This window comes from Protopterus annectens, chromosome 2.part1 (assembly GCF_019279795.1).
Source record: "Protopterus annectens isolate FY-2018-M chromosome 2.part1, PAN1.0, whole genome shotgun sequence".
NCBI lineage: Eukaryota > Metazoa > Chordata > Ceratodontiformes > Protopteridae > Protopterus > Protopterus annectens.
In genome coordinates, this window is record NC_056729.1 from 1,234,083,249 (window position 1) to 1,234,097,870 (window position 14,622).

The window sequence follows — 14,622 nt, forward strand, 5'->3', positions numbered from 1 at the left end:
TTTCCGCACTGTATTGCACTGAAGTGCAATCTCGGAGTTGGTATATTTAAGTAGCAGGGGTGTGGTGAGCGCAGGGGGGCTTGCCCCCCTGCCTACACCCTTTACTTTATGTTTCTGTGTTTTTATTTTTATTTTTTTAGATTTTCGATTATTTCATAGATTGATCCCTAGGTGTTGACCTATACTGATTCGCTCTACGAAATTTTCGAAAATCTAATATAGACCCATCTGACCAGTCTACAAAGCTTCAGAGACTTTCCTTGCACACCATACAACTGCTCTTAGTACGAGATTATGTGATAATATAAGAAGGGTGTAACAGGTGTGCCATAACTCAGAGCTTTCTTGAATCCAATAGGGTGGCTGAAGCCCAAAGGTCTAAACAAGGCGTGTGGTGTCAGAAAAGTAACAGGAAAATAAAAGGTACTCCACCCTAACAAGGGAAGGTGCACAAAAATGGGGGATGGAGATAAGGTGCTAGTACTGAAACAGTGATCTATTTGAACACCTACTGTTATGACAAGTAAACTAACATAACTATACTTTGCTCTTCACAGGATTACTTGTGCAGTAGCCACAACTATATGGGACAACAGCCAAAGATCGGGGGGGGGGTGTTGAAGGGTTAGAGCAGTACTGTCCAACCCGCGGCCCTCAGAGCTCTTCTATGCGGCCCGCGACCATTTAAGTTAAAATTGTAATTTTTTTCCCGTTTTTTTTTTCATGCCTGCGTCCTTTAGGTGGTGTGCGCATGCGCCAAAAGCACCCTTCCGTTTTTCGCGCAGATAGATGCATTCGCAGCAAAAAAGAGGTGAAGGAAGAGGAGTTGACAATCGTGCTGAAGAAAAGTTGAGAGAGAGAGGGGGATTTTTCATTTACAATGACTACTACTACTACACCATCTCCTGACTGCATTAACAGTTAAGCTAATTATGTAGTAGTAGATTATTTAAAAAAACTGAAATGTACAAGCACTTCACCATTATTACTTCTTTATTACAAATAGCGATCTGGTACCTCAGCCTTTGAAAGGCCGAGGTACCACATCACTATTTGTAGTAAATAAGTAATATTGGTGAAGTGCTCGTACATTTCAGTTTTTTTAAATAATGTACTACTAAAGGCCGAGGTACCAGATCGCTATTTGTAATAAAGAAGTAATACTGGTGAAGTGCTCGTACATTTCAGCTTTTTTTAAATAATGTACTACTTACATTATTTACATTATTTTAAAAAAAGCTGAAATGTATGAGCATTTCACCAGTATTACTTCTTTATTACAAATAGCGATATGGTAACTCGGCCTTTAGTAGTACATTATTTAAAAAAAACTGAAATGTACGAGCACTTCACCAGTATTACTTCATTACAAATAGCGATCTGGTACCTCGGCCTTTCAAAGGCCGAGGTACCAGATCGCTATTTGTAATAAAGAAGTAATACTGGTGAAGTGCTGGTGGACTTCTGATCCTTACCTAGTCTGATCTGCAGGTAAGCTGCCCCAGCTGCTACCCCAGATCTTAAGCTGATGCAAAGTATTGAATACAGGTATTTTTTAAGGCTGTTATCACAATACGTCTTGGTCCTGTCCTGCACTAACTTTTGATTCCACTTCAGCGGACCCATTTTTCATCTCATTTTGGTGTGCTGAAATAGTAGGATCAATCTAAGGTGGTGAAGTCCAGAGGAGCCCAGTATTAAAACTCTGATCTTCACAGTACATCATAAGTCTTGAATGTGGACTCTTACCCAAGGTCGAAGTGCAAATTTACTGTAAGGCTAATAACACCTCAGACACATTAATCTCAGTGGTGTGGATCAAAGGCCATACTCCCTGCTCACGTCATATATTTGGCACTTGCAGTGCAGATTTAAATCAGATATCTGTTTTTGGAGGTGTTGGGATGTATTTATCATAGTGGGCAAAGGTCCTCCACACCCCAATTTAAAGGGTCTTTCTCTCTTCTCAGTTAAGGAAAAATAGTGCTGGGTTGCTGCATCTTGTCGGGAATGACAGTCCTTGGCGTTCCAGATAATATAATTTTTTGCCAGAAATGGTATTGTGTAAATTGCATATCAACCATTCAATACTTAAACATATTAGCATGGCAGAAGTCAGCAGTGGGACTGACTGAGGTTTTTTTTTTTTTTGGGGGGGGGGGGCTGTTTGTTTTTTTTCTTGTTAAGTGATTGAATTGTTTATGGATTGTGAATCCTATGAGCTAGTGATTATATAACAGTGAAGACTTTTGTGGATGTTAAGTCCAGTATGTGGCTTTGTGCAGTAAAATGATAATCATGTGGGTTTGGTTAATTGTGAATATGGCTCTGAGGTGATATGTCTGATAAATCACTAACCTTGTTATATTGTGTTGAATGAGGGGGTATGTTCATTTGTAGTGTGCATTTAGTGAAGAGCATCTATTACACATTTTTGAAATTAGCATGATCTAAAATCATTTACAAATTTCCGGAATTGCTTTGTTCAGTTTTGTGTAAACCCCTAACCACTTGATGGCACTGGGGTCTTGGTTTGATTCCCAACGCATTAATTTGAGAGGTAATGAACACAGGCTTATAAATGGTGATGTTTTCACTTTCCGATAAACAGACTTGGAATAGTTGAGTATTGTGGTGTCCCTTCAAAAACAGCCAGTTTTCTATCAGTAGAGATCTCTGCTGTTGATAATTCACCAGAATTTCTCTTCTTTCTGCCTGATATGCTCTACAGTCCACCTGTTATGTCACTCTAGTCTAGCCACTAAACAAGTCTGATCTGTAAAGCCATGGAGCATATGATTATGGATCGCATAAACAAGGACATAGCAATCTCCAAGCACTTGACCCCACCCATTTCAGATTCATAAGGGGAAGATCTTGCCTGTTGAACCTGGTTGTATCAAAAAGACTAGTTTTCAGGTTCAGGTTGAACCTGGTTGACTTCTTTGAGATTGTCACCAAGGCCGTGGATGAGGGAAATTCAGTACATACAGCTTTACCTTGACTTGGCCAAGGTCTTTGACATAATGCCCCACTCAGATATCATCAAAAAGTGAACTCAACTTGACGTAAATCCCTGTCTCGTCAGATGAGTGGCCAACTAGCTCACCAATAGGACCCACATGGTCAAAATATGCACCACCACCTCTGACAGCAGACCTGTCATTAGTGGTGTTCTACATGAATCTGTTCTGGGACCCCTACTATTTGGCATCTTGGTCCTTGGCCGCCGGATGATTTCTGGTCCATCCTCTCCGGGCTACCACCAAAGTCTGTGATGGTGGTGCTGCTTCTTGTGTTAATATTACAGTTATTATTAAAGTACAGATGTCTCAGCCCTTGCGTAGTTTCCCAAATTTGCAACCACAAGATTGTGGAAAGTCCAAGCTGTTCTGGCTGGAACCAGACAATTCTCAGATCCATCAATCGAAGTGCGTCTCCTGATTCCACTCGCTTTTTTAATACACTCCAGTGGCAAAAATTTCTTGTCAAAACCAAAAGCTGTAAAAATAATAAATAAAAGGAACCGGTTTCAAAATGTGACTGTCTGCCTAAGTATGTGTCCTCCCTGCAACGCTGCGAGATGGTCTGAAATTTGTTTTATCCCTTGACGCTTTACTCAAAGTGTAGAACTGCGTTTGTCGAGTTTCTTGACTACAAATTTTATCATCTTTTGTATTCTTAGTTTAGTGCAGCTGTCACACTGTATAAAAATAAAGTACTGTGCTTATTTGGTCGCACCAGCTTTCATTATTGTTGCAGCCTTCAACAACAGCTCTGCATATTTGTGTCTTGCTGGATGTGTTTGACCTTTTTTTTTTTTTTTTTGCTCTTCACTTCAGTTTATGTGAGAGACCTTTTTTTTTTTTTTTTTTTTTTTGGTCCTCACTTGCCCTCAGACCATTTCTGTTGACTCAATGCGGCCCTTGCAACTGAAAAGGTTGGACACCCCTGGGTTAGAGTCTAGGATTCCCTGGAGAATATAGCTAGCTCTGGAAATTGAGTCAAGTTTGCAGTGTTTAGTGAATGTACACTAAAGACCAAATAGTTGCTTTAGGAATATATCTAGAATCTACACCTTTTTAGAAGGCCTCTAAAGTGGCCACAGCTCTGGTAGAATGACAAGTGGCATTCTGAGTGGGACTTGAGCATTTCCTCAGTTTTGCTTCTCAAACAAAGGCAAGAGTGCCTCATCTCAACATCCAACACAGGTTGTGTGTGAATGGCTTACAGGCAGCAAAACACTATGTCTGGAGCAAGACACTTGAAGACTCTATTTAGGGTGGTGCAGAAATCAAAGGGTAAACATGTAAATGAAGTGTAGTCCCAAGGCAAAGAATCTTAAGAAACATTTGTGTTTTTTGTGAACTGGAATGTATGGATATACATCTTTGAGAATTAGACAGACCAGGAATGTTCTACATGACAGTTTACAAAGCCAGCATTTGAATTTTGTTTTAAACATCCTTTTATTAAATTATGTTTTAAACAATAACATAGGTACACCAACATTAATCGAAAATAAAACAAACCATAGTAATATTTTTCCTTGTTACTTTCATACAGTTATGCATTCTAACGTAACAAATTGCCCATGAATGTCACACCTCTTTACTGAACATTATTCTGCATTTATATTCCTACAAATTCCATTTATTTCTATGTACATGCTTCTTCCCTTTTCTAAAGAACTCAACTCCAGGTCTTTTGACTCCCTTAAAATATTCAGTACTTCAATTACAGTCGTTCAGATTTTGATTTCCATTTTGTAGTAATTGCACTTTTTTGGCAACCCACAGCATTAAACTTAAGGCCTTACCCAGTCTAGGCAATTCAGATTCTATGTCCCAGCTCAAAAGATTAATTTCCTTAGTTGCAACGCTCCACCAACATTTCTGATAAAGTACTCCATAGGGAATTCTTACAATCCATCAACCTGTTAGTTCTCAAGTACCCCCCCCTTCTATCCCAAATCCAGCATCTGCCATTTACCAGAAGAAAAATTCTCTCTCTGAAGTTTGCTTAGGTGCAAAAATGCCTATGCAAACACTTCTAATAAAAAAAATCATAAACCTTCAGGACTTTGTTGCATTCCTGGGACTCTGATACGTCCTACCATTGTTCCTTACCATTGTTCCTTTGTAAAATGCATTTTCAGTTTCTCTTCCAAGCTTTTCTAACCTCCTTTGTTCGATTCTTACAGTTATCAACTAATATTTTATATGCACAACTAATCGTCCTTTTTTTTTAAAGCAGCATCTACTCTAGACTCAACTAAAAACTCAACAAGAGATGGTCTTTCACTTAGAACACTCGCCTCCTTTTCTTCCAGCCTGTACTCTGATCAATCCCTGCTAGGGAAGAATGTCTCTAACTTGCAGTCTTAACTTCTGCTTGGTCTCATCCCATTCTATTACCTTTCCCTCTCTAGTTAGCCGCTGCCAATGCTAGGGTTCCTTTGTTAATTTTCTCCAGTAAATTCCATCCCCCTCTTGGCTATTTCCTTCTCTTGGGCATTTTTTCCTCTCCTGTTTGAAGCTATTCTTATTGGTAAAATTACCTATATACATTCCTGTGATGGCTTAGCTTTTAAAATACTTTCTATTATTTTATGACTAACATCCTATACGGCTGCTATTTTCTGTAAGGGCTAGCATCCAAAATTCTACTCTTTCCTTCTTTCTCGAATCCCCATTTCATCACCACCCGTTTCCACTTTAATGTACAACATTCGGTCTGTGTTACTTCATAGCTACTCAGTCAAGGCTCATGTATGCATTACTTCAAATCACATAATTCTAAATTAATATGTTTTTAGGGAAAAGGTCAGCCTATCTTGTTTCACTCTTTCCCTCTTCCCCTCCTAAATACATTCCTGCAACTTTTTATTAATCATGCACATCTTCTCTGGCTGATAAAAATATTCCTGAGCTATATGTAAAACTAAAGGGACTAGAAAGAATTTCACTGGTTGTATCTTACTGTCCTTGTCTTGTTTAGGACTTGAGGGCTAAGTTCTTGGTGGGTAGTTCCTGCTGAAATTTAGGAGCTTGGGAAGAAAAGTGTTTGACTGCCTGCATCATTTTGCCCTTCCTCTCCAATCTCCTGAATACTCCTTCAGCAGATCCAATGAGATCAACAGCAATAAACCCATCAAAAAGTTCTTAAATCAGGTATTTTTCATTCTTAAGTCAACTAAAAATGACCCAAACAGCAATCTCATGGCTAATTACTTCTTCATAGCAAACGAAATGAAAAATGGCAAAGTCGTCTCCTCATTATATGCTCACAAGAAGCCACACTTGCAGAGCATGAACACACACTGGATATGAACCACTGTCAAATCCTATAGACAAGTAATACTACTGCACCAGTGATCCCTGTGATGATCAATAATAATCAAAGTAAATATTTCTAAAAAAAAAAAAAAAACTTTCAAGACAGCAACAGAGCTAAATGATACATACCTAAAAGATGGAGGCACCAACTCAGGTGGCAGAACCAGTGGAAGAGGTTGTCCAGACCTGGCCATGTCAGTTAAGTGCATGGCTAATATAAACTCATCAGCTTTTAATTTTCCATCTCTATCAATATCAGCCAAGTTCCTGAAACATAAAAAAAGAAGCAAGTCTTTATCCAGAAGAATGTAAACCGTCATTACTTTATTAACACTAACACATTTCATATTATGCTAAACTACAAAATAATACAGTCTGGCCCTGTGGTATAGTGACACAGTTTTATGACCCAGACAACCACTGTTCAATTATAGGCACAAGTACTAGAGGAGCCAAGCAGGGGAGGAAGGGAACAAGCAGCCAATAACAGCCTACCGATATTGGGAGGGAGCAAGACAGCTTTGTTTCACTCCATTAGCAACATCTACATGACTTAGATGAATCATCTACCGTCAGAGCCAAGCAAAATCACACTGCAGAGAAGTGTGCAGGAGAGCACAAGGCTAGCATGTGTTGTAGCATGCATGCATGCATGCATGCATCCTCAAGCAGAAACTGGGGAGCCCTGACATGTTACCAATAGGAGGGTATTAGGTTTAGAAAGACATCCAATTACTCCGGGTGAATGGCACCAGGCACCACCCCTGGTACATATGGCCCTCACCCTCATAGAAAAAATGAACATGCGTCACAGTGCTTTCACCCATGGGAAAGAATAGGCAAACTAAGTAGACAGAAAAGATGGCTAGATAATCAGAAGAATGAAGAAACACAATATATTATATACATGTGTATATGTGTGTTATGTACATATGTTAGTGTGTGTGTATTTTATACACACACACACATATATATATATATATATATATATATATATATATATCTATATATATCCATCCTTGACTGGGTCCCAACTAGCAACCCCACATTGTACCCTCACACAGGCAGTCTCCCAGACACCTTAAGTGACCACAACATAATATACTTTATACATAGTAGAACAAGCATATGCAAAACCACTAACTATATATCCACTAGAAACACAAAAAATTCTCTCCTGAGGTCCTCAACACTTTACTGTGTAACTGTGACTGGACCCCCCCTAAAAACCCTCCCACTTGACCAGGCTGTAGCATATTTCAACAAAACATTTCTACAACACCTAGACACTGTCGCTCCATTGCGCAAAATCAAGGTTAGAACCTCTACAAACCCCTGGCTCAGTAAAGAAACCAAACAAATCCTCAAGTCCAGAGACACTGCCTGGCATTACTATCAAAAAAACAAAGAAACACAAAGCCTAACTAAGTACCAAGAACTGCGCAACCGTGCAAAAAAATGCATTAGGCTGGACAAAAAATCCTATTATACAACATTACAAACTAAATACCAACACAACCCGCAAAAATTTTGGCAAAATGTAAACCAGCTACTAAAATCCACCCAAAAGGCTACCCCAAACCAACCACCCATGACACTAAAGTTCCCATCGAAACACAATTCAATTCCCACTTTGTGAACTCAATTCTATCCTTAGTATCACAGGACAGTTCCTTCCTCACTATCCCCCCCAACACAAATAACTCTAATTTTGCCCACTCTTTCACTCTTTAAGAAACAACTATTAAGACATCTTAATAATTTCTGGCTTTGCTCTTGTACCAACCCAGACTAACTTGTTTGCACCTTACTTAGCCACTTGGACCCCCCCCCATTTACCTCAACTCTTCACTTGACAAAATATCCCTTTTCTTTGTAAATATTACTTGATTCACTCTAATATTTCCTACCTTCCTTTCTGTATTGCTAGTAGTTAACCTCTCTCTAAATCTCCTTCTAATTTAGCTTTTTTTAGTTAAGTTAAGATCTATAATATAGATGATTACATATTATTTTTTCCATTGTATAACACATTTGTACTATGCATTATTTGTATTTGTAAAATTTATATTTCCTACCTTCCTTTCTTCCTTTTTGTATTGCTAGTAGTTAACCTCTATCTAAATCTCTTTCTAATTTAGCTTTTTTTAGTTAGTTAAGATCTATAATATAGGTGATTACAAATTATTTTTCCCACTGCATAACACATTTGTACTATGCATTATTTGTATTTGTAAAATCGTTTTCACCTCTGGAGTTTTTCTCCCCAGGCCTCACTTTCTAAGTTAGCTTTTTTAGTTCATTAAGATCTATAATATATGTGATTACATTTTATTTTTCCCATTGCATAACACATTTGTACTATGCATTATTTGTATTCGTAAAATTGTTTTTACCTCTGGAGTTTGTCTCCCCAAGCCTCACTTTCTAAGTTAGATTTTTAGTTCATTAAGATCTATAATATAAGTGATTACATTTTATTTTTCCCATTGCATAACACATTTGTACTATGAATTATTTGTATTTTTAAAATTGTTTTTACCTCTGGAGCTTTTCTCCCCGGGCCTCCACTGAAAATGGACATAAATCCAGCTGGACTAGCCCGGTCAACAAATGTAAAATAAAAAAAATAAATAAAAAATAATACTAGCTTTACCCTCAAAAAAGTTTCCACCACTTCAATCAAAAGCATGCTCTCCAAACTAAAAACCTCATCAACAGCAGCCGACCTACTCCCCAGCTATTTCTTGAAACTCACAGTAGATGCTATTGCTATCCCAGTCTCCACTCTCATAAACAGATCAATTGTTGAAAACTATGTGCCCAAACTCTGGAAAATATCCTATGTTACACCCATACATAAAGGCGGGACCTCCACTGAACTTAACTACAGACCCATTGCTTTACTCTCCACCCTGGCCAAAATCCTAGAAAAATGCATCCATACCCAGATGCTAAACTATCTCCTAGACTGCAACATCCTGTCACCTACTCAGCATGGTTTCAGACCTGCCCATAGTACCACTACAGCTCTCCTCTGCTTCACAAACACAGTAAACCGTCTCAAAAATGAAGGCCTGCAAGTGTCAACTCTTTTTTTTGGATATGTCCAAAGCATTTGACACAGTCTCACACAAAATCCTGCTAAACAAACTAAACCAATATCATCTATCTAATTCCACTCTTACCTGGTTCCAAAGCTACTTAACTGACAGGTACCAAGCTGTGAAATGGGAAAATTCTCTCTCTCCTCAGCTGCCCATAACTATAGGAGTCCCACAGGGTTCTATCTTAGGACCACTACTATTCACAGTCTTCACAAACGACCTCCACACCTCCACACAGCATGCATCTATAATTCAGTATACAGATGACACTACCTTAATCTGTGCTGCACAAAACATTCCCACCCTCCTGCAAACAACTCAACTAGCATTCTCTGACGTTGAAAACTACCTTACCAAAGCCCAACTTATCCTCAATCCAAAGAAAACTCAGCTTATGATTATAACCAGTTCTAACAAAAACACTAATAATTCACTATCTACTCCACAAATGCTACTCCAATTGCTCCAGTGGCACAGGCTAAGCTATTGGGAATAACCATAGACTCCCATCTAAAATTTGATAGTCATCTGAACTTAACTATTAAAAAAGTACATGCCAAACTGGGGTCACTCTACCGTATCAAACCATTTCTTACCAACAACACAAGATCAGCCATTGCTCGCTCCCAACTTCTATCCACCCTACTCTATGCATCTCCCATTCTGACTAATCTCAACAAAACTGAACTAAGCAAAATGGAAGCTTGCTATAACAGAATTGACCGTTTTGCTGCAAATTGCTCATATAGAACTCATCACTGTACTGCTTTGAGACAGCTCCACTGGCTTGAACTGCCCAACCTCCTAACCTACAATCAGCTCTGCCTCTGTCATTCTATCTATTACCTCCCCAATAAGTGTCCTGCCCTCAAAAACCTAGTACAACATCACTCAGCCAAAAGGCCTCTTAGATCATCAAGCAAACTACTACTAGAAGTCACCAACAGCTACAATAGCTTTTGAGATGCACTATATAGTAGTTCGGTGGCTAAAAAATGGAACTCTGTCCCTACTAGCATTCAAAACACATCATCCAAAGCCTCCTTTAAAGACCTCATCAGGCAACATCTCAAGCAAAGTTGGCAGTGCCATGATTGCTCCCCAGGCTAGTGAAAGCGGATAACATATGCATACTAAATCTAGAGCAATTTATAATAGCTTTTCAATCTTACTCACAAACACTGGCTAATCTACAATGTATGTACTGTACCTGTGTACTATGTATGTATTCTACCTACATTCCAAAGTTCAGCTGTACACCACAAATCTATTACTTACCTTTATTTTTAAAATTAATATCTTTTTTGATTGTTCTCTCCACTGTAAATGTTTGTGCCGCATACCATTGTAAAAACATGTCTCTTGTAATTTGTGTGCGTACTGATTATGTCTAAATAACTAAATGTGTCTGTAATTTTTCTTTGTGGAGCTTTTCTCCCCGGGCCTCTGCTGAAAAAGGGCCTTTTCGGCTCAGACACCCCCGGTTAACAAATGTAAAATAAATAAATAAAATAAAATATATCTATCTATCTATCTATCTATATATATATATATATATATATATATATATATATATATATATATATATATAAAAGAAAAACTCACTGCCAGGTAAAGCACTCACCTCAGAAACAACAAATCAGCAAAAAAAGGGTAATGAGTGCACCATGAGCTGCAGTCAAAAACAAACTGTCAAATAAATCCAAACGGTCTTCTTGTATATAAAATCCTCGTTATAATATTATAAACTCCGCACCATACAGTGGCAGAAACTTCATATGGAAGCCTGCTTAAAATTTAAATTGGTGCCGCGAGGTCTCAGAATCCTTAAAATGCCGACTTTCGGCGGTTCACAACCAACCCTTTTGGCCAAGTGGCAGAAACATAACATTGATACCAGTTTCTCCTATCTGCTTATTTTGATCGAGCACTATGATATTTCTATTACCGAATTGAAACAGGACATTTTAACCATCCATACAGAGTTGGTAGGTTTATTAAATGCAGAACAATCCAACATTGTGTTTGAGGATCTAAAGAACATGTTAACTTCGCTTGACATCAAATGCCTGCGAGATAAAAAACGCAAGCTACAAAGAGATTTTGTTGACTTCAGTAAATCTCAAGTTTTCTCCTGGCCTAAGGAGAATAGTGCCATGAGATCTTACAATACGAATAACTCTTTGAACAATACGCGTATTCATCCTGTTGTTATGAATGAACAACGTGCTACATGCTCTACCACTCCTACTTCGTTGACGTCACGAGACGAACCATCCAACATGGACCCCACTACGACCGTCACAACGGAGATGTTTAGCAACGTTACAGAGGAGCCTAACAAGACAACCACACAACATTCTCACGTTGTAACAACACAGGCACTTGTACATACAGACTCCGTTTCAGATATATTGCCGCATGTGGAGAAAGTTGATTCTGTCAGACCGAAAGTGAGTGAAACGCGCAACAAACAGCTGTGCATTGATTCCTTTGTAATCCCAGCAGAGGACGAGTTGTTTGCATTGGGAGAGGGTCTCCCTTCTTTTCCTTTACCCTTCCGACAACAAGAAAAGAGAACTTGGTCCCCGTCCACACAAGCCAACAAAAGGAAGTTCACAGAGGACCACACGCAGCTCACAAAAAAGGTATGGCGACCGAGAAAATAAATGTTGATGCTTTGCCATCTGAGTCTTTGAACTCTGACAACTTAGTTGTTAATATATCTCAGTACGTTTTGAATGCATTTGAATCATCGCTCCTCAACAGGGGGTTAGGCTTCATTCCCTCACACAGCAATGATGTCACTGACATTGTTGTGGATGTAAAGATGTTCACAAGGACTTTAACTCTTAAATTGTTGTATGGCCAGCAGGCACAACAGCCTGCTATTGATCACACTTTATTTAGGAAGCCATCTACTTTTGCTCCACAACAACATCCACTCTTGGATGCTTTTGAACAAGCTGTGGAAGATGATTTATTTAAACTTTATAACAACAAAGCCAGATCTAACTTTGTTAACTTATCATATGATGAGAAACAAGCTTTGGATAATCTAAGAGGTAATGAATCCATAACTATTAGACAAGCAGACAAAGGTGGCGCTATTGTTATTATGGATAGTTCTGTATATTGTGAAAAAATGAATGCTATGTTGTCTGATTGTGAGACTTATTTACCTCTACCTAGGTATAGTTTGAACAATCTCATTAAGAATGTACATGCTATGTTGTATGACTTGTTACTAACCGCTGTAATTGACAATGATTTATACTCTTATCTACTAGTTGATAAACCCCTAGTACCATCTTTTAGGGGCTTACCCAAAATACACAAGAACGCTATTGATCCACCACTACGACCGATAGTTTCTAGCCGAGGGTGGCTCACTGAGCCCCTCTCTATTTATCTTGATAAGATTTTGAAACCTGTTGTTCTAAAGGTTAAGCATATTTTGAAGGACACCACTAATTTCTTGGAGAACTTAGGAGATTTTGAACAATCTTTTACACCTCAAGACAAGTGTATACTGGTAACTTTAGATGTTAAATCGTTGTTCACCTCAATTCCTAACGACATTGGCTTGGATTACATTAGAGCTATTCTTACACATTATAAGTTTACATCACTTATGGTAGATAGATGTGTGTCTTTACTTGAGATTATTCTCAAAAACAATGTACTATGCTATGGGAATACTTATTATCTTCAAGTTAAAGGTGTAGCGATGGGCACTCCTTGTGCCAACGCTTACGCCAATTTAGTGCTGGCACATTGGGAGCAGTTGTTTGTGTTCAATGATGATTCTGAGTTTCTTGAGTCATTAATATTCTACAATAGGTTTGTAGATGATGTGTTTCTTCTTTGGGGAGGAACTGTTGAACATTTATTTGATTTTATTAGTTACCTTAATGTTACAACTGACTTCTTGAGTTTTGACTATACTTACTCCAATGAGCGCATTGATTTCCTGGATGTGAGTGTTTCAAGGAACAAACACGGTTTTGAAACTGAGTTATTCAGGAAGAGTTGTTGGAGGAACAACTTATTACATAGAGAAAGTATGCATCCCCAACACATCTACAAAAACATTGTCAAGAATCAAGCCCTGAGGGCTTCCAAACTGACCTCCACACAGACAGCATACCAACAACAAAAAACAGAATTAGCCAGACATTTTGTATCTAGGGGCTATAATAAGAATTCTGTACATGAAGCCATCTCTGATTGTGACACCAAGAGAGGCAACGAAGCCGCACCAATCATAAAAAGACACAAGTCTCAATGTTTAGATTCCACACGAACATCTAGACCCAATCCTAACAGGATTCTGATTCCCTATACCAACAAGAACAAGCACATTTTGAAGATTTTCAACAAACATTGGAATCTTCTTATGATAGATGATGACATTAGGTCCCTAGTTGATAGCACACCTCGTGTAGCCTATAGGAATATGCTTTCATTAAATAGGCTACTATGCTATGACCAACCTCATGCTACAGAGCGCATCAAAACACAATGTGGCACTTATGCTTGCTCATCTTGCAACCAATGCAAATATGTGGCTAACACTGACAAATACATACATCCTGAAACACATAGGACCTATATGTTCAAACACCATGCGAACTGTAGGTCTACTAGCTTGGTTTATTTAGCTGATTGTCTATTATGTAGGAAGTTCTATGTAGGTATGACAACCAGATCTTTAAGAGAACGCATTAGAGAGCATGCTTATGCCATATCTAAAAGTAATATTTTGAACGCCCTAGCCAAACATACTGTTGAGTTAGGTGTCAATCACATATTCAAATTTCAGGTTCTTGAATTGGTGCATACAGATGGGAGACTTGGCAACACAAGGAATAGGATTGAAGAAAGAGAAGGCAAGTGGATTGTCAAATTACAAGCCCACAAATTTGGGCTTAATGAGAGGCTTACTCTTAAGCCTTTTTTAGCTTCCAGACCATTGAAGCACTAACACTCACAGATAACTTCATGCAAAATATGTTCCTTGTTTTAGATGGTTAATGTTTTAATATTGCTTTTTATGTTTGTATGTCCTTTTAAATTTTAATTATTTTTTAAGCATTGATGACATCATGACAGTTAATGCTTTATAAGAGGAGAGCTTCAGCATTTTCTTTATGTCTGATGAAGCGTTGGGTAAC

General features: G+C 38.4%; 1 protein-coding gene across 1 annotated transcript in view; it reads right to left on the reverse strand.

Annotated features, from left to right (window-relative positions):
- The window catches only part of ITSN2 (intersectin 2), a 3,295,579-nt gene that overhangs the window by 2,821,598 nt on the left and 459,359 nt on the right, over positions 1 to 14,622 (reverse strand). The window contains exon 7 of the mRNA XM_044063555.1: positions 6,468 to 6,605. Coding sequence (XP_043919490.1) covers positions 6,468 to 6,605 — 138 coding nt within the window. The remainder of the gene's footprint in view (positions 1 to 6,467; positions 6,606 to 14,622) is intronic.